The sequence below is a fragment of the Marmota monax genome, unplaced genomic scaffold, assembly GCF_021218885.2.
Source record: "Marmota monax isolate L192 unplaced genomic scaffold, Marmota_monax_Labrador192_F-V1.1 WCK01_AAM20220418_F8-fsc00299, whole genome shotgun sequence".
NCBI classification, from domain to species: Eukaryota; Metazoa; Chordata; class Mammalia; order Rodentia; family Sciuridae; genus Marmota; species Marmota monax.
This window is the reverse complement of record NW_026694371.1, coordinates 727,744-748,780: the sequence shown is the minus strand read 5'-3', so window position 1 is coordinate 748,780 and position 21,037 is coordinate 727,744. Positions and strand designations below refer to the sequence as shown.

Genomic DNA, 21,037 nt, shown 5'->3' with positions numbered 1-21,037 from the left:
ATAAAACATAAATTAATGACTTGAGTGGAAGTAATGGGAGGTGTTGAAAATGAGAAGCACGTCAGGTTGTCTGTAGAAAGTGGGCCCCAGGGTGTGGCCTGGAGGACTGTCATGTCCCTTACTGTCTGTCTCTCTCTCTCTGCCTGCTTTCTGGAGGCCAAGAGCTGAGCACCTTCCCTCTTTCTTGCTCACTCACCAGGAGGTTTCTGCAGTGGAGTTGGCTGACCACACTCTGCCACCATAAGTCAAAATGAACCCTTGCTCCTCAGAGTTGCCCTCCTCAGGTATTTTGGTCACAGTGACAAGGAGCTGACCCACACCCTGTGCATCTGTGTTGTGTTTTCTCTCAGGTCCGTGGCCCACTTTAATATTTGTATAAGGATCGTGACTTAGCTCACTTCCTTTTGGCTAGTGGATGCTACCTGTTGCCCCTGATACCCATTGTGGACCAAGCTGCCTTTCCTTCACTGAATTGCTCTCTTGGCTTTGTGCAGAGTTGCCTGGCACATTTCTCTGGCTCTCCTGGTGCTCTTTTTCAGTCTATTGACCCTGTGTCTCTACCTCTGTCATCGGTTACAGTTGGTGTTTATGACTGTGGAGATGGGATGAGTCTGGAAGTCTGGTGGACCAACTCCTCAGCTTATTCTTGTTTTTAAACTATTTTAGCTGTTGTCATTCTTGTGCCTTATCAATACAAAGTTGGCAGTGATGTTGTTTTTGTCCAAAAAGTCTTGATGTGATTTCGATAGGGATTTCTTTGCTCCATGTTTCCTGGTCCTAATTTTTTTTTCCCTACATCAAATGGTGTTGTGGCTTTTGCCTTAATCATTAAACCAGAGTTGTAAGACCCGTGGAGAGGAGTGGCTGTTATGTCAACATACACTTCTGTTTGTTGGGTGCTTTCTTCCTACTAGTGCCTCCTCCCATCAGTCCTTTCTGGACGAAGACTTCTTCTGACCCTTCCATGGGGCAGGTTTGCTGGAGGCAAGTCATCTGTTTGCCCTCACTGGAAAATGTCTCCTTACCTCTTTATTCTGAAGAGTATTGCCAATGGATGGGGAATTATGAGAGCTCTTATCTTTTTGAAATTGAAAAATGTTTGCCAGTTTCCTTTGGTGTTCATCGTTGTGATGAAAAGCTTATTGTCATTCAAAGGACTGGTAGTGTAGAAAATAGTTTTCCTGTGAAGAGGACTAGAAAAATTGGGCCATAGCTGGAGAGGACCATTCCATCATGTCAAGCCTGTGGTTTTTTTCTAGGATAGGAGAGGTTTGGTGCCATGAGCAGACTGCAGGTTCCACACTTCCTAGTCTTAACTTAGAGACCCAGGAGAAATGTTGAAGCACTTGGCATGGTGGGTGGTGACCACGACTGGAATCCCAGCAGTTCAGAAGGCAGGAGGAATACAAACCCCAGGACAGCCTGAGCAACTTAGGGGGACCTTGTCTCAAAATCAATTTTAGGACAAAAACCTTTGAAATAATGAGCGAATTTCTTACTTGTTTTTACTCCTTCCTGGTGGGATTCAGGCCTGGAGGAGACGCTGGTTCATCCTAAGGAACAGCCAGGAAAGCATTGACCCAGCTGTCCTGGAATACTACAAGCACGACCAGTCCAAGAAGCCCTTGCGGATCATCAACCTGGACCTCTGTGAGCAGGTGCATGCATACGTGACCTTTCATGAGAAGGGGCTGCCAGGTGGCTTTGTGTTCGACGTCCAGACCAGGGATCGCACCTTTTACCTTGTGGCACAGACAAACGAGGACATGCATAAGTGGGTGCAGAGCATCTGCCAGGTCTGCGGCTTCCAGCGGCTGGTGCAGAGCAAAGGTACAGAGAAACTGGCCTTCTCTGGAGGCTGAGATGTCCCTTATGTTCCCAGAAATTGAACTCAGGTCCACTGGGCCACTGAGCCACATGCCCAGCCCTATTTTGTATTTTATTTAGAGACAGGGTTGCACTTAATTCTTTAGGGCCTTGCTTTTCCAGAGGCTGGCTTTGAACTTGTGATCCTCCTGCCTCAGCCTTCTGAGCCAATGGGATTACAGGTTGTGCCACCGTGCCCAGCTCCTCTGTGATTATTATAGTTGAAGAATCCAGGGGTGCTCCACATCCACCTGGGAGAAGACAGGTGAGGGAGGAGTGGTAATTTACTTTTGGATTTTGATGACAAGTTTCTTTTTGGAGTGGTCAGCCAGTCTGGACATTGTAGTGACACGTAGACAGCTGTATGAATGTACTTAAAATAACAGAATTTTACATTTTGAAATGGTGGTATTTATGGTGGTATTTATGTGAATTACATATAATTTTTAAAAGAATTTCTTCAGGTTACTGAACACCAACCTTTTCAGGACTTGGAACCAGCTGGGTGGACTGTGCCCTAAGCAGGAAGATCTTCAACTCTGCAAAAATGCAGAGTTAGGTAGTGAAGAAGTACGAGGGCTGCAGTCATGCCAGTCCTTCTTGCTGTAGTACTGAGGTCCTGTGAGTTTTGAAAAGAGGGAGCTGTGTTTTCACATTACACCAGGCCTTAGAAAGTGGGTGGGCAGTGGGCCTGGGGTCGAGTGCTGCTGTGGAGCTCTGATTCTCATCTTCCTTGGGAAGCGTCACGAGTCCATTTCCTCCGTCACTTCATGAAGAGTAGCTCAGCTTTTCAGTCCGTTTTAAATTGCCTTGTGTGATCTGTGTGGTGGGAAGCTCCTTGGTTCTCCATGCATGTCTTGCACCCTATTGTACCTGATGCTGCTGCACATCTGCTCAGCTGACTCCAAATTCAGTTGATTTGGGGACATGTTGGTGTAGGGACAGGTGTCAAGCCACACAGTGTTGGTGAGTTCATTGCCAGGGCAGGGACACTGGCTTGGGTACCAAGGGCTCAGTGAGGTCAGGAAGATTGGTGATGGAACGATTGAGTAGTTGGTCAGTATCGTTGTCTTCTACAGAGCGTGTTCCCTTGGGCCCTTGGATTCCTGTTCATGAGGGGATGTCCTGTGAGCTAGCTGCAGGTTCAGTTACTACATGGAGGACATTAGTGGCATGTGAGAACTTCAGAACTCTGAGGTGTTTCCTGAAGAGAGCAGGTGATGTGTCCTCCTTCTCAGAGGAGAGTCCAGTGTGTTTACCTTTAGCAGCTTCTTTTTGTGATGCTGGAGATTGAACCCAGAGCCTTGTGGATGTGAGGCAAGTAATCTACCAACTGAGCTATACCCCCAGCCCCACAGCTTTCTTAAACAGTGCACAGTGGCTACAGAAACCTTCCACCTTGTCAGCACTCATGTCTCCCAGCTGAGCCGGGAGTTGTGAAGGAGCAAGGAGTCAGCCTCTGACCTCTGTTCATGGAAGAGCCTGTTTGATTAACGTTTCTGACACGAGTTTCGGGTTTTCTGTTAAGGAAACTGTACTTACTCACTGCCTGACTCTGAACCTTTGCAGAGCTGAAGATCTTTCTATTGGCCTGGGCTGTGTTTTCATAGGCACTCCACTTTCATTGCCTCAAACTCACTTGAGGAGCCCCTTGCCTGGCTGGGCCTGTTGAGAGCCTTCCAACATCTTTTCTCTGGATCCACCCCTGTGGTTGGTGAGGAGAAGCCTACACTCACACCATATCTCCACGGCCACAGAAGGATGTGAGAGCAGCCCTACCTGGAACTTCTCCCTGAAACCAGAGACATAATATAAATCCAGCTAACAGGTCATAATTAACAGATTTCAGAGCTAGCCAGGACCGACTCCAGGACATATAGCTGGGTGACAGTGGGATTCTGCCTCAGCCAGGTATGATTTTAAGTTGTGATACCTGGCCTCTTTGAACCTGACCTCTGCCTGAGTGCATCAGTCCCTTTGTACTGGAAGCTCCCCCTGAAACCTTCCACTGTGTCCTGCCCTGACCCTGGCTCCCTCCTCACTGACCCATTTGGCTCAGCATTCTGAGGTGAACCTGCTGAAATTCACATCACCTCCCGGATAATATGAGCAAGTCTTTGACAGAAGTTCTGACTCTTTCTGTAAATTGGATCAAATGCTCTCTGCTCTCACCCAGTGCTTCATGCGTGCATCACGGGCTCTTTAGAGTCTCTAGTTGGTATTCCTGAAAGATGGTTCTGTGGAGGAAGAGATCCTGCATCTCTCAGTCCCATGAGACACATCCTGCAAGGTCCCAGCAGACACACCCTGGTATCATTCATTTCTTAAGGGATGCACAAGGACCCTCCACAACACTTGTTTCACTAAAAAGATTTTTTGTGGCATTCGGGGTCTTTTTTCTTCACAAAAGTTTTGTCTTGGGGCTGGAGTTGTAGCTCAGTGGTAGAGCCTTGCCTAGCATGTGTGAGGCCCTGGGTTCAATTCTTAGCACTTCACATAAATAAATGAATAGAGTAAAGGTCCATCAACATCTAAAAAAATTGAAACAATTTGTCCATTCTGTTTTTGAGGTGGTCTCTTCAGGTTTTACCTAGGCTGGCCTGAGCTCTGGACTTCAGCTTTCCTTCCACCTTCGCCTCTTGAGTGCTAAGACAAGAAGATGCTCATCCTCACTCAGCCATCTCTTTTTGACCCTTCGAGCCAACCCTGTATTTTTATTTCCTTGGCCACTTTCCAGTTCCTCACGTAACCCACAAAAAAACACCCAAGATAAAGCCTGCAGGATCAAGATGAGGCTGGGAGGGACACAGTTTGACTTCAGGTAGCAGGAAACAATTTCCTGACAGCTCTTCCCTTGTAAAGAGTCTGGGGATGATGCTCACAAAGGAGAACAGTTACCATAACAAATATGAAGATTCTGTACCACATGTGGGGTTTGTTTCTGGGATTGTTTTGGAGAGTGCTCTTTATCCCTGGGGTATTGCAGGCATAGGCTGGAGGGACCTAGATCACATACACAGCAGGGCACATTCTGTGACCTGGCTGAGGAGGCTCATTAAGCATAGCTGGTATCAATATGGGAGTCTTCCCTGCCCAAGGCTGACCACACACCTTGGGGCTACTTCAGAGCAGAAAGAGATAGATGACCAAAGAATCATCAGGCTTGCATGGAGGGTAGGAATATGTAAGGTGCGAAGGTGTGCCTGGGCGTCACCATGATACTTAATATCTGTCCTTCTGAGGACCCGCTTTAGGACATGGCCACCTTCTCACCTGTCCTTGTTTTTTTGGTACTGGGGCTTGAACCCAGGGGCACTCTACCACTGACTCATATCCCAGTCCTATTGTGTATTTTATTTGTGTACAGGGTCTCACTGAACTGCTTAGCACCTATAGGTTTCTGAGGCTGGCTTTGAAATCATGCTCCTCTTGTCTCAGACTCCAAAGACACTGGGATTACAGGCATGTGCCACTGTGCCTGGCCCCACCTGTCCTTACTTTTTATCCACAGACTCCCTGACAAATGATTCCTCAGCCAGTCAGCACCCCATTCCATCCTCAGCTAAGCTGAACTGCTCATGTCAGCAGCACCTCCAAGAAAATAGACGCTCCACCCTGGCACACTGCAGGAAGCCTACGCTGATCACATGCAGCTCCTCTGACGGGGAGGAAGGACAGCCCATGTGGTCCTCCAGAGCACCACAGGAGTTCCTCCACCAGTACCTCCACTTGGACCAGTGCATGAGCCATGGACCACAGAGTGCAAGGTAGGGATGAGTGTCAGGGGCTCCTGTGTCCCTGCCTTAGGGCTGTAACATGGGACAAGCATGGTACTGTGACCACACCACCCTAGAGGTGCCTTGGCCCCTGCTTTATAGCTGTAACATGGGACAAGCATGATCTCATGACTCCACCAACCCAGGGGCTCCTGTGTCCCTGCTTTATAGCTGTAAGATGGGACAAGCATGGTCCTGTGACCATACCAGCCAGGGCTCCTGTGTGCCTGCTTCATAGCTGCAAGATGGGACAAACATGATCCCATGATCACACCAGCCCAGGGGCTCCTGTGCCCCTGCTTTATAGCAGTAAGTCAGGACAAGCATGGTCCCGTGACCACACCACCTTAGGGGATCCTGTGCCCTTGCTGTAGAGGTGTAACATAGGACGAGCATGGTCCTGTGACCACACTAGCCCAAGTGCTCTTGCATGCCTGCTTTAGAGCTATGAGATTGGACAAGCATGGTCCTGTGACCACACCGGACCAAGGGCTCCTGTGTCCCTTCTTTAGAGCTGTAAGATGCGACAGGCAGGGTCCTGTGACCACACGGGTCCAGGGGCTCCTGTGCTCCTGCCTTAGAACTATAAGATATGACATGTTTGGTCCTATGACCACATTAGGCCAGGTGCCCCTGTGCCCCTGAATAATCTGGAACAAACATGTCCAGTGACCACACCAACCCTGGGCTCCTGGGCTCCTACTTTGCAATTGTAAAGCCCAGAGAGAAGACCTCTCTTCAGGTAAGCACACAATAGAATGTCGTCTAAATTAACCCTCACAGTTGCTTGGCAGTAGCAAGTGATGATTGGGTCCCTGAAAATGTCCTTTTGTCAAGAATTACAAACACATCAGGGTCTGGAGTTTCAGAACTGAAAACAAAACCTGACTGCCTTTCCCTATGCTGGTAGGAACCAGTCCTACCATGCTTCTGCTTAGAGCTGTGCCATTTCTTGTAGTGACTGCTATCCACAAGTGCTTCTTAGATTGAAAATGTTTAAATTAAATGAAATTTAAAGTCCAGAGTCTGTCCAGGCAGAATGGCTTATGTCTATCTTCCCAGAGGCTTAGGAGGCTGAGGTAGGAGGATGGTGAGTTTGAAGCCAGACTTAGCAACCTAACAAGGCCTTGAGCAATTTAGTGAGATAATGTCTCAAAATAAAACATAAACAAATGGCTGAGGAATGTAAATCTATGTTTAAGCACCCCTAGGTGCTCTCCCTGGTACCAACAAATAACATAACATAAAATGACATAACATGCTATAAAATAAAATAAAATCCTGAGCCTCAATGGTAACAGCCACACTTAAAGCACTTTGTGCCTCATGTGGCTTGTTCCACCTGCATGGACTCCCTGCCAGGAACAGTCCTCTGTTTTCCAGCCCCAGCTGCCTCTCACAGGCACTGTGCCTGTAGCCTGCACACACTTATATTTCATTTTATTCCCATTGTTTTAGCAATAAAAACCATGGAGCTGCTTGGCTCTGCCAAAGCTAGTTTTGTTTTGCTCCCAGAGCCAGCAGATCTCAAGTTATGCTTCTTATTAGTTGATTTAGAAATATTTAATTTATGTTACAAAGATTAAGGCAGATTGAGGTGGCTCACTTCATGTCATCTGTGGGAATGTTTTCATACACAATCTTTCTTGAGCCACCAAACCCTGGGCCTTGGTCACGTTTCATGGACAGCAGTGTCCAGGACAGGGCAGGTTCTATTGCAGCATGGCCTCAGGTTGGGGATGCTGGCTGCCAGAGTAGGGGCTACACCTCATATTTGTCCTCATTTTACTAGCTGCCAAGCCTGGCCTAGGATTTGAAGTCCTCTGACTCAGAATCTTGAGTAACTGGATTACATGCACACACCACTGAATTCAGCTTAGACCACATCTTATGGTACCTGATCCCCCGGAAAAACCCTGCACCTTCCTTCTGATGGTCCACCGCTCAACCTCCAGCACTCATGGAGAGAGGGGCTAAGTCCAGGACGAGAGGGCCAGCAAGTCAGGGCCCCTATACTAGGCAGCTCCCTGGTCCTGTGAGGAGGGTCACTGGGGCTTCTGCTCAGTCATGGTGAGGTCCAGATTCAGGTCCTGTCATTGTCTGTAATCTTGTTCACTTTGCCAACTCCTTGACTTCATATCCACTCATCTTCAGAATGGGAATAGCTAATGCAAGGCTTTCCCAGGACCATCAAGTAGTCCATGACAGATCAGTCCTGTTTCCTGCTGCTCTCAGGCTGTATCCCCTCCCATTAATTGCCAAGGAGTGGAGAGTTCCAGGTTTTAAAATCACATTTCTATACAATGTACTTAACATTTATGCCTTGAAACTAATGTTCACGTCATGCCCCTGAGGATTTGTGGGATGTTCCTTTAGATGCAGGAAGATGGGGGTCCTGAGACCCACCTTCCTGGGAGTGACAGACATCACTGTTAAGCTTGCTGCAGATCACACCTAGTGCAGAAGGCCCAACACAATGTTGAGACTGCACTACTCACTCTTGAGCCCCTGCTCATGGGTCACAGGGCAGATGTGCCAGTGTCCCTGCTGGAGCCGGAAGTCAGGGCCCTCTCTGTGCCTACTTCCTCTGTGAACCTCTGTTAATCTTTCCAGCTGGAATTCACTCCTCTCTGGGTACCCTAGCCAGATCTCTTGAGACAATAGTGAACAAACCCAAGCTCTTGTGCATGCTATGCCAGCATTCTACTGCTGAGCCACACCCCAAGCCTTTTTAAAATTTTAGTTAGGAGAGAGGGTGTCACAGAGTTGCTCAGGCTGGCCTTGAACTTGAGATCTTCCTTCCCCAACTCCTTCAGTAGCTTGGAATACTGGTGTGGCCCCTACTCTAGCCAGTTTTGATGATCTTTCAGAGAAATTGAAACTTTCTGCCTGGTATTATGGATTTTATGTTACTGTTACAGCTCTGGGAAGACAGGAACTCGGGACAGATGATAGATGAATGATAGACATATGGTCCATGCCATCGAAGTAGTGTGGCAGAGGACCTGGACCTACACACAGCTGGGGCAGCATTGCTGGGCCCAAGGACTCAGTCTTTCAGGGTTATCAGAAGCACTAGCAAACTAGACATTAAAAAGAGAGTCTTCTAGGTTATAGAGTTAAGATAACACACCAGTAGATGGTTGGTTGGGAAATCATCTCAGTTTTCAAAACTGTGTGTTCAGTAGAGACACCAGGAAGCCCAATCTGTAAGGCGGGGCTGTGATTCATCCTTCTCCAGAACCTAGTGAGGAATCTTCCCTGATGGCAGGGGGCAGATTGCAGGTGTCAAGGGACACACCTACATGCATGATAGTCACTAAATACAGTCACCTCCTCTCTGAGTGAAATGTCACAACCTGTGGTGAACCATGTGTCAAAAGGGGAGGCCCATGAAGAGTGCAGTGTGACCTCAAGCAAGCTACATGTGTAGGAGCAGCAGGAGGCTGGCCCCTGCCTGCCATATGGATGTTCCTGTCTGTGCTAACCTGGGCTCTGTCTCCTGCTGCTGCCGCAGAGTCTTGTTCTTGACGTGATTGTGATTTTGCTCTGATTCTGCTCTTCAAGAGCAAAATAGCCCCCAGGGTCCATTATCAAGCCATACAGCAAAGTCTGGGACAAAGATTAACTGACACACCCAGGAGAGACAGATACCAGACACTCTCCTGCAGAAAGAAAAATGTCCATTCTCCAAAGGATTATGACAACCCAGAGTCCACACAGCATGCCAGACACAGCATTCAGGACAGAATCCAGACTCTCTCAACATACAGAGATGCAGTGATATGAAAACAGTTCTTAAAGGAAGGGGCAGAGGCCAACCAGACTCCAGATGCTGACCCTAAAGCCCTGTTTAACAGCACTCCACATGAGAAAGGAAAACACTCCTGAGATTAATGGAAAGATGGAGAAACCCTCCAAAGTCTGTCCTGTGAGAGGACCCTTCAGGTATATAAAAACAAAGACATTCTCAGGAGAAAGAGAGGTGAGAGAGATTCCAGGAGATCTGTCTTGAGGGTGTGACCAGGGTACTCTTCAGGCAGAAGCAGGGGACCAGAAGGAAAGGTGGCCCCAGGAGTGTTCATGTCACAAGACAGAGACAGCCCACCTCCTCTAGGTCCTGCAATTCATTTAACCCATTGTTTGCACACAGGACACCTATGAAAAGTGAGCAACAGATGCATCATTGATGGTTACTTTGAAATAAACGCTGTATCCTTAGAGTTCTCTTCTATTGATAAAAGTAGTAGGAGAATGGTGGCAGCGTTTATATACTCCATGTATTTGGAAAATACATATAAAAGGTATATACCGCTAGAGTCTGATGGTAATGCACCTGTGTTCATTTCATTGAAATATTCACAAGACTGAAAATCCAGGGGACTTAATGGATTAAAACATGTATGAAAAGCAAGATTTATAAATTATTGAGTGAGGCTTCCTCTGGTTTCCTTTCTTGGCTCCCTCACCTTCTGCAGCCACATGAGGCCCCTGTGATACATTGCCCTTTTATCTCATGTAACTTCATGTCATGTTCATTTTTTTCAGTTCTGGCGATTGAACCTAAAGGTGCTTACCAGTGAGTTACACCCAGCCCCTCTTTTATCATTTTTGATTTGTTCTTCTTAGTTATACATTATAGTAGAATGTATTTTGAAATATATATGGAGAAGAACTTCTCGTTCTTCTGGTTGTATATGATGTATAATTACATTGGTCATATAATCATGTATGCATATAGGACACCCCTTCTGTATAAATTTTGAGACAGTCTCACTATATTTCTGAGGCTGCATTGAGGTTGCAATCCTCATGCCTAAGCCACCTGAATCTCTGGGTTTACAAGTAAGACCACCATGCTTCAGCTTTGGGATCTTCATTTTATGAGAGACCTCTGTTGGCTCCAAATTTCAAAACTAATTTTCTTTTGGCATGAAAAGAGTTCCATTGTACAGCCTCCTGGCCCCAGTTGATTCTGATGGACAATCAACATTATTTTGTTCTTAATTCTTTCTCCTTATGAATGACTTTAACTTCTTTATAAAACTAACCTTTGAAGGGCTGCAGTTGTGGCTAAGTGGTTGAATGCTCACCTAGCATGGGTGAGGGACTGGATTTGATCCCCAGCACCACACAAAAATAAGTAAATAAAAATAATGGTAATGTGTGCACCTACAACTAAAAACAATATTAAAAAATAAACTGTGAAAAACACAACATAAGGTTGACCATCATAATCACCCACAGATGTTGATCTGTGCCTGGGACATAAGGAATGCAGAGGCCTAGGGAGGCCAGTGAAGCCTGGGAACAGAAGTGGAGCTTCCAACCATCAGGGCTCATGTTGACAGAAGACAGCGCTGGCCTGCACGCCTGCCTGTCTGCTTACACGCTGGTGGCTACTTCTCTATGTGACCTGAGAGCTGAGGAGTTTCCACTAGGCAGATATTCTGTGGGTAGGCCTGAGAGGCCCTGGCCCTCTAGAAACAGCTGCACCTTGGTATGTTTCTGAGATCTCAGGTGCATCAAGACCCTTGAGGCCTCCAGTAGCTGAGAGATGCTATTGTGAATATTGACTTTCTTTCACACAAACAAAATCCTATTAAGAATCCTAACATAAAGGATGAAAAAGAGACCTGAAACTCAGAAACTTATGGTCCAGTTCCCCAAACCAATATTGAAACGAAACTCTTGTGAAGCAGAAGATGTTATGTAGGGGAACCAGGAGGTTACCAGAGGGTGCTGCCCAGGAGAAGGACTGGAGAATGTGGAGCCTGACAGTCTTGTGTCTTTGTTCTTCTTTACCAATTGAGTTTAAAAAATAGTGATCAACACCTTTTCTAACCTGAATACAGTTCCCAAATGGGAAACTTTGCTATAGATTTTTACATTTTATGGAGAGGTATTTACCCCTCTGAATGCCTCTTCAGAGACTGTAACTCATGATAGAAAACAGATCTGTGGCTTGGTTCAGACATCTCCTAGTGTACTGAATTCTAGCCTATGAGCTGGATCCTGTGAACACTTAGAGGTGGAAGTGCTTGCTGGATGCTCTCTGACACCGTATCAGGTTGCTTTCAGCCTCTCAATATTTGCCTTCCAATGTGTCTCCTCCATGTTGTCTAACAGAGCATCCAGGTAGTGTGAGTGGCTAGGGGAAACCTGCTATGGTGCCGGAAAGACTGATCGTCAGTGAGCAATCTGGCAGTGTGAGGGTTGTGTGGACACCCTTCTGGAGTGCAAAGATGACAGTGTGAGGGGTGTGTCTAAACCTGCTGGGGTACGGAGAAGGCTGATGCACAGTGAGCAAGCAGGCAGTGTGAGGGGGTGTCTAGACCTACTGGGGTTTAGGGAAGACTGACCCTCAGTGAGAAAGAAGTCTGTGTGAGGGATGTCTCTAGACCTGTTGGGGTGCAGGGAAGACAGCCACAGTGAGCAATCAGGTAGTGTGAGAGTTGTGTCTAAACCTGCTGAGGTGCAGGGAAGACTGACACTCAGTAGCAAGAAGGCAATTTGAAGGTTGTGTGGACACCCTTCTGGGGTGCAAGGACAACAGGAAGTGTGAGGGGTGTGTCTAGACCTGCTGGGGTGCATGGAACACTGAGCCACAGTGAGCAAGCAGGCAGTTTGGGGGGGTGTCTAGACCTGCTGGGGTGCAGGGAACACTAAGCCATATTGAGTAAGCAGGCAGTGTGAGGGATGTGTCTAGACCTGCTGGGGTGCAGGAAACACTGACCCTCAGTGACCAAGCAGGCAGTATGAGGGGTGTGTCTAGACCTGCTGGGGTGCAGGAAAGACAGTGACAGTGAGCAAGTAGGCAGTATGAAGGGTGTGTCTAGACCTGCTGGGGTGCAGGGAATACTGAGCCACAGTGAGCAAGCAGGCAGTGTGAGGGGGGTGTCTAGACCTGCTGGGGTGCAGGAAACACTAAGCCATATTGAGTAAGCAGGCAGTGTGAGGGATGTGTGTAGACCTACTGGGGTGCAGAGAAAGCAGCCACAGTGAGCAAGCAGGCAGTGTGATTGGGGTGTCGAGACCTGTTGTAGTGCATGGAAGGCAGCCATGTTGAACAAGCAGGCAGTGTGTGGGGTGTGTCTAAAGCTGCTGAGGTGCAGGGAAGACTGACCCTCAGTGACCAAGCAGGCAGTGTGTGGGGTGTGTCTAAAGCTGCTGAGGTGCAGGGAAGACTGACCCTCAGTGACCAAGCAGGCAGTGTGAGGGTCATGTCTAAACTTGCTGCGGTGCAGGGAAGACAGCCACAGTGATGAAGCAGGCAGTGTGAGGGGTCTTTATAGACCTGCTGGGGTGCAGAGAAGACTGACTGTTAGTGAGCAAGCAGGCAGTGTGAGGGGTGGGTCTAGAACTCATGGGGTGCAGGGAAGACAAACACAGTGACCAAGCAGTCATTGTGAGGTTTATGTCTAGACCTGTTGGGGTGCAGGGAACACTGAGCCACAGTTACCAAGCAAGCAGGGTGAGGGGGGTGTCTACACCTGCTGGGATTCAGGGAAGACAGCCACAGTGAGCAATCCAGCAGTGTGGGGGGGGGGTGTCTACACCTGCTGGGATTCAGGGAAGACAGCCACAGTGAGCAATCCAGCAGTGTGGGGGGGGGTGTCTAGACCTGCTGGGGTGCAGGGAAGAGAGCACAGTGAGCAAGTAGGCAGTGTGAGATGAATGTGGACATCCTTTTGGGGTTCAGTGAAGAGTGACCCTCCATCAGCAAACAGGCAGTGTGAGGGGCATGGGAACACCTGCTGGGATGCAGAGTAGGCTGACCCAGCTTAGCAAAGGTTCATGGGGTGGTGAGGCAAACACTGGCTGAGTGTCCACATAGAGGATGCACTGGAGTGCAGTTCAGGAGAAACATCCCATGTTTTGAATCATGGGTTTGCTGCTGTATCCTAGGTTGAAAGAGTCACAGATGAGCAATACATGTCCCAGGCAGACTTCAGAGCTGCCGGGCCTCAGCCAGCTTCCTCCAGTCCAACGGGGTGCATGGGGCTTTGACAACCCCTGATTCCTTTCTGGAGTCAGTTCTGCCCTTCCCTTCTTCCTCTTTCAGGAGTGACAGCTTCTCTCAAAACTCAAGGACTTCATTCCAAATGAGGAGTGACATGGCCAGCCAGAAGCTTGCCCAGGGCAGTGGGCACTGTGTTAGCAGGCTCTTTGGTCATGTCCAAGACCTCTGTATCCAGTTCAAGCCTCAGAGGCATAGCCTGGACTTCAGATGTCTCAGTGGCAGTTTCTCCCAGCACCTGACCTCCAGCAGCCACACCACAGGCATTCCCACAGGTCCTGAGAGACGCAGGGAGGATTCATCCTGCTGCACAGCACTCAGAATCACACCACTCTCAGCCTTCCAGATCCTCAAGAAATCCATGATGGATAGACGCCACAGCACCATGGCAGCAACTGCTCCAGGCAATAATGTCATGGCTACCCCAAGCCAGGTAGGAAGACCTCAGCAGAGCTGTCCTTCGCAGGACCCTGTGGTCAGGAAGAAGGATAGATCATTGTCTTTTGCTGCCACCATACCCAGACACAGAGACTTCCCTGCAGTGGACAGCAACCTCCTTCCACAAGGTCAGTGTCAACCCCAGCTAGGCCAGGGGAGTGGGAGGAAGGACAGGGTACTCACTGTTTGCTGGCCCTCAGCACCCAGGCCCTAGGAAGACATTTGGGTTACTGACATTTGGGATGCAGGCCTTCCATGCCACCCCAGCTGTTTCTGGGAGAAGTTCCTGCTCACTGAAGGAGACTGGCCCTCCTGGTTAACCACGGTGCAGTGTGTCACAGGCTTCTTTGTGGCTTAAATCATAGCTTTTCATTCACTTACAAACCAAACCAAAGACTTAAAAGGAAATCTACCTCAGTCCAGATTGCAGCCAAACCTAGAAGTACTCATACAACAACACGAGAAATTAAGGGTAATTTCTGAGACACTTAACCTCTCTATGGTTAAGTCTGAACTTCTCTTTGAGGTTCTTCCTTCCACTGCCACTGGTTTTCCCTGTATGCATTCCAGGTCTGTGGACTCCTCATCTTCTTGATGCAGGAACAGTATCGGGTCCTCCCATTGGCACTCAGCCTGAGAACCTGTGAACCTGCACAGCCTTCTTTCTTCCAACCTGCTGCTTAGGGGAGTTGGGCAGGACAGAGCTTCATCTCCCCTTCATATGAGGCCTGAGGTTAGGACACATACTCAGCATCCTCAGAGGCAGAGATGACTCAACCCCAGGGTCCTGGCATCTGGTTTGGAGCTCTGTGCTCATGCCCCTGGCCTGGAACTGAGGCAGAGGATCTTGAAAACAAGCTCCTGCCCGCCCCCCAGAATTCACCTCCAGCAGGGAAGATAAAACACACATATATAAACCTGTGCCCATATTTTCAGTGTGGCTTGTGGGGGCTGCACAGGCCTCAACCTGACGTTGCCCACTGTGCTGGTCAAGCTGGTTAAGCAGGATGGTAGGGTAAAAGGAGAAGTGAATGAGAGAAGGCAGAAATCAAGGGGTCTCTGTAGATTGCAACTGGGGCAATCCCTGTGTTTAGGAGGGACTTCCAAACTCTCTGTGCTGCAGCAGGATGTGTCAGAGGTGAACCATGTGCTGGAGGATCAGGGCCTATGTCCTCTGGAGGTCTAGTAAGACCCAGAGTGACTGAAGAGCATGGGGAAGGTCCATGCAGAACCAGCTGGGGCCACGTTGGTCTGACTCCCTCTGTCACAGCTACCTTCCCTGAGACCCACAAGCACTCCCCACGGGGCATGGAGAGAGCAGGACCCTCTGTTGAGTCCAGGAGCCTTGGAGCCAGCATTCACCAGGTGAGTGGGTTTTGAATGTCTCTGTAGACTGTTTGGACAGGTGTAAGTCCACACCCCAAGAGCTGTCAGTACATCCCCACTGCTGAGAGCTCCCTCAAAGGATCCTGTCTGGGCTCATACCTCAGGTCAGGGCCCTGGTCAGTGCACAGTCCCTAGTCTGGAAGGACTGAGGCACTGGCACCTTGACTCAGCTGGTGGTCAGAGCAGGAAAGCCAGGGTGGTGCTACTCCCTGCAACAGCCTCATTCACAGAGTCTCAACAGAATAGGAATGGTGCAGCAGAGGATGGGTCAGGTGGAAGGCTCAGATGTGTACCAAGGTGACAACAAGAAGATTGGTGCACTGAGGACTGTGAAATGCCTGCGTGTATGGCCCGGGCTGAGAAGGCAGCTGAGCTGTTCACCTCCACTGCAGCTTGTGGCCTGTGCTGAAAGCTTCTGGGCATGCACCATGGCCTCACGCCCACCTTTCAGGGACAGGACTGCCCACAGGATACTTCCCCTGATCAGCTCTGGGAGGCTGGCAGGGCCTGGTGAGGCTGGAGGCACATACAGCCCATGCAGTCTGCAGCCAGGGCTGTCCATGCCCAGTGGGCCTCAGGGCTGGGTGGACCCAGCCACTAGGAGCATTTTACAGGAGACTTACCCCAGATGCTGGATCCAGGAAAGCTGGAAGAGACTCAGACAATTCCCCTATTCCCATTCCCACTTGTCTTCCTGCCTGGTCTCCGCGTGCTCCACAACACAGTGTGGCCCGCCCAGTGGTGGCTATCCTGACTTGAACACAGATTTTCACCTCCTCCCTGTTTCTTCTGGTCAGTAAAGGCTGTTTCTTCACTGTCTTCTCTTCAGCCAGCAGGAGTGGACGTGGGCCATCTGAATCACGCTGCATCTGAAGATGACTACCTGCCCAGGAGCACGGATCCCTTCACACTGCAGGCCATGCAGAGAACAGGTGGGAATTCCCATAATGTCCGTAATCCCAGGAACCCAGGGAGCCCTCAGTTTGGCTCTCATAGCTGCTCACGTGAAGCCCTTCCGTCACACAAAGGTCTTGTAAGACCTGGTGAGATCCCACCACCCTATGTTGAGTATCGCCTCAAGCTGGGCTGGCAAGGTAAGTGCACTCTTTTCTGTCCCATCTCTGGACAATACCCAGGCTCTGTTGCTTTATTAGGCACCATATGGATCCTGGACTTGGGGTTTGGACATTGGGTAAATCACTGAACCTCAGTCGTGTGTCTTATCTGTGAAATAGGGAACATGCCTGCCCCTAGGTTTGTGGAAGGAGAACCCCAGTGCAGGAACTGGGGCACTGCAGTCAGATATGGCCACTGCATGAGCCAGGAGGAAGGACTCCACGCCCCAGGTCTGCAGCTCCTGGTTCTGTAGGCCAAGGGCCACTGACATGGGTCCAGGGGAGAAACAGGAGCAAGAAAACCAGCAGAAAGAGCCATGAGTCTGGCCAGCAGCCACTTAGTCCCAGTGTGTGGTGCTCAAGCTGCAGGGCCTGTGGAGCCACCTTCCTCCAGAGTTGGTTAGCAGCCTGCCCGGGAGGGTGGGGTGTGGTACCCGTGACCAGCGCCACTTCAGGTGCAGCCTCTTGATTCCTTTTATAAAATCATAAGCCTGGGAAGAGAAAACCTGTGGTTAAACCATGTGTCTCATTTTGGATCTGGACATGTGGGTACCACAGAAAGTAAGAAAAACATATTTGGTGAGAGACAGTGAAGTGGTTGGGACCAACAAAGATGGCAGTGCTCCTTGCAGAAGGAGTTATCTGGGCAACGTCTCTGGCCATAGCTGCTGTCTGGCTGGCAGGGGTTTGTGTAAAGTAAGGGGTGGGGGTGACCCTGAGCCAGAGCCTGGCCCTGTTTGGCCTTCACACCACCTCATGGTGGGACAGGTCCAGCCTGTGGTTTGCACAATGCCCCTGGATTCTCAGCACTGCCCGAGCAGGACCTGAGAATGCCCTGTCAATGTCCAATCCCACGTAGGGTCTAAGCTACAAATTGTACCCTGGGCCTGCAGCAAGGAGCACTGGAACCCAGCCCCTGGGCCAAACTCAATGTTATGACATTTTCCTCCCCTGCCAGGTCCCACTGATGAATGGCTCAAGCAACTGGAACTTGGGTGGGGACAGACCTTGGGGCCTCATCCCCTTCAGGCAGATCATGGGGTTCCCCTGCCTGGCTCACCAGCCCCAACTGTGATTCTGCCCATCCCATTCTGGACCAACTTAGCCCATTCCACATCTGCTCATCATACACTACTTCCGGGCTCTGGTCATGTTGGCCTCCAAAATCTAGGGAATACGTGCTTCTTGAATGCTGTGCTACAGTGCTTGAGCAGCACTCGGCCTCTTCGAGACTTCTGTCTACGAAGAGACTTCCATCGAGAGGTGCCTGGAAGGGGCCAGGACCAAGAACTTACTGAAGCCTTTGCAGATGTGATTGGTGCCCTCTGGCACCCTAACTCCTGTGAAGCTGTGGATCCTGCTGAATTCCAAGCTGTCTTCCAGAAATACATTCCCTCCTTCTCTGGAAATAACCAGCAGGATGCCCAAGAGTTCCTGAAACTCCTCATGGAGCGACTACACCTTGAACTCAACAGACAAGGTTGCCAGGCTCCACCAATCTTGGCCCATGATCCAGCTCCCTGTCCGTCTCTCAGAGGAGAGACTCTGCTCAAAGAACCTGAGTTAACTGATGATGATCGAGCCAACCTAATGTGGAAGCATTACCTGGAACGAGAGGATAGCAAGATTGTGGACCTGTTTGCCGGCCAGTTGAAAAGTTGTCGCATGTGCCAGGCCTGTGGGTATCACTCCATGACCTTTGAGGTTTTTTTTGATCTGTCCCTGCCCATCCCCAAGGAAGGATTTTCTGGGGAGAAGGTCTCTCTGTGGGATTGTTTCAACCTTTTCACCAAGGAAGAAGAGATAGAGTTGGAGAATGCCCCAGTGTGTGACCGATGTTGCCAGAAAACACAGAGTACCAAAAAGTTGACAATACAAAGATTCCCCTCAATCCTCGTTCTCCATCTGAATCGATTCTCCACCTCCCAAGGCACCATCACGAAGATTTCAGTGGATGTAGACTTCCCACTGCAGCAGATGAGCCTCGAGGACTTTACCAGTGACAGAACTGTGAGCCCTGTTTATGAGCTTTATGCCCTGTGCAACCACTCAGGCAGTGTCCACTCTGGCCACTACACAGCCCTGTGCCGAAGCCAGACTGATTGGCATGTCTATGATGACTCTTGTGTCTCGCCTATAAGTGAAAATCAAGTGGCATCCAGTGAAGGCTATGTGCTGTTCTACCAACTAATGTAGGGGCCATCCCAGTGCTTGGGACAGCCCCCGTAAGCCCTACCATCTGTGAAACCCTTAAAACACCCTTAAGTCCCAGGGTCCCCATTGACCTGAGCTATCTGTTTTTTTTCTGTATTTTTATTTGGGGAGCAGGGTGGAGTGGATGTAGTTCCCATTTTTATTTATTTTTTTCTAAAATGTACCTTCCATCTGGAGGCTCCCTTTTCACCCAGCCCTGTGTACAGAGCTTCCCAGACTTCTGCCCATGTACAGCCCCTATAAACTCTGAAACTTAACTTTTTGTGAATAAATTAAGAAAAAAAACATATTTGGGAACCCAAGAACAATGTGAGGCTGTGCCGTATTTTCCCCGTGTGAGGCTGGAGAGCCCATGAAGGCCTCCATGAACATGTTGTGTGTCTGCCTTTGTGTGCTGTTGCTATTACTGGTCACTGATTTCCTGCTCACGTTCTAGCAAATTCAGCTGACCTGGATTTGTGTGACAGCCTCCCCAGCCAGCCTTTCTCCCAGTCACCCAGGGCCATGTGAGCATGCATGTTTGGAGGGTTGGTGGGGGAGTGACATGGGGGGGCTGTGGCTTACCTGAGGGTCAGGAAGGCTGGACATGAACCACAGCTGCTGTTGGCTGAAATACCTCCTGAGGCTGGGTAACCTGGTCTGTGAAAGGGACAGTTGTGTCCCAGATCAGATCTTAGTCTGGGATGGAGTAGAGCTCAGCCAAGCTGGAGATCAGAGCATGGAGCTGAGACTCCTCGTCCTTCCACAGCAGCTGCACGAAGGTCTTCAGTTCTTCTCAGTACTTGTGCCCCCCTCCTCCACACGCACACACACACGCACACACACACACACACACGCGCACACACACGCACACACACACACACAGGATCACCAGCCTGCACCCAGGAGACAGCAAGGGAATGCTCTTCATTGCTGTGAGCCCCCTAGGGCCCAGTCCTGCTGGTTCTGCTCACTGGCCTTAGCCCAGGCTCCCCATCCACTTTGGGGTAGAGTCTGGCTGCAAGTCCTTCCTGAGCACAGAGCGCCATCATTAGCTGTGGAGATCTTTATTCCAGGATGAAAAGATTACTCAGAAAGGTATTTATCCTTTTCAGTTTTCTTATTTGAGAATGGGGTAATGCTAATATTAATGAGATTTATTTCTCACCACTGAGTGAAAGAACTTTGTGCACTCTATTTAAGGTACAATAAATCATGACATTTTCCTGTGCACTAGGTGAATCAGGGTACAATTACTAGAGCTGTGTGAGTGCTGGACACTGTGATCTCTCATCATTCTGATTGTTTTCTTTTCCCAAATTATTTATACATATCTACTGATCAAATACAAAATTGAGGGAGATCCCCAATAGGGTTCCAGCATGTCTCTATGCATAAGTCCCCACACTTCTTAACCTATGTGCTACAAATTCTAGTCATTTTCTTCCCCTGCAATCTAAGCCCCAGGTCCTCAATCCAGGAGTCAGCCTGGTCCCTCAATGTTCATTGTCCAAATTGATGGCCTGGGAACTCGGAATGAACTAAGTTGAGTAGATCATAAGGCTTGCTTCTTTGCTGTACCATGTCTCGGGAATTGATCTTTTGTTTCCTGCTACCCACTGACTTGAAAATTATTGTTTCCTCTATCTCTACATACTCTCATTTTAAGTGACAAGGTAAATCTAGTTTCTTACCGTATATTCGACATAATTTGAAGATAGGGTTAGTTTTTCCCTGTCTCCATTGAAGATGGATTCAAGATTGTCAATTTTATAGACAACTTTTATAAGGGAACAATATAAAAGATTATCATATTTAACACATATGACTGATGACTGAGATTATGTACAAATTATTTGACAGGCACATGCTTCCATCTCTCTCGGGTAAAACTTCATGTGTGATACTAGAACTTAAATACTTCAGAGTGAAAAAAACTATATATTTTTCATTTTTGCATCCCACACATGATTTTCCAAAGCACCTTGCTCATATTTGGTGCCAAATACTGTGTCCTTTCCTCAAGTTTCTTTTCATACACGTCATGTATTATAAAATTCTTCCTAACACTTTGATTTAAAAAAATCAATAACAATATATTCAAACATTTCAAATTAGCCATATTTTTCATAGGTATTTTTAAATTAACATTTTGAAATTTTAGCAAAAGTGAGGTGCTAAGCAACTCAGTGAGATCCTGTCTGTAAAGAAACTATAAAATAGGACTGGGGATGTAGCTCACT

At 48.7% G+C, this 21,037-nt stretch overlaps 1 protein-coding gene across 1 annotated transcript; it reads left to right on the top strand.

The window, feature by feature from the left end:
• The first annotated feature begins 13,759 nt into the window (after positions 1 to 13,759).
• On the top strand, positions 13,760 to 18,797 carry LOC124109253 (ubiquitin carboxyl-terminal hydrolase 21-like). The gene is made up of 5 exons (XM_046467772.1): positions 13,760 to 14,228; positions 15,060 to 15,110; positions 15,371 to 15,465; positions 16,316 to 16,580; positions 17,560 to 18,797. The coding sequence occupies exons 1-5, from the start codon at positions 13,760 to 13,762 to the stop codon at positions 18,795 to 18,797; spliced, it is 2,118 nt and encodes a 705-aa protein (XP_046323728.1).
• Positions 18,798 to 21,037: the final 2,240 nt, after the last annotated feature.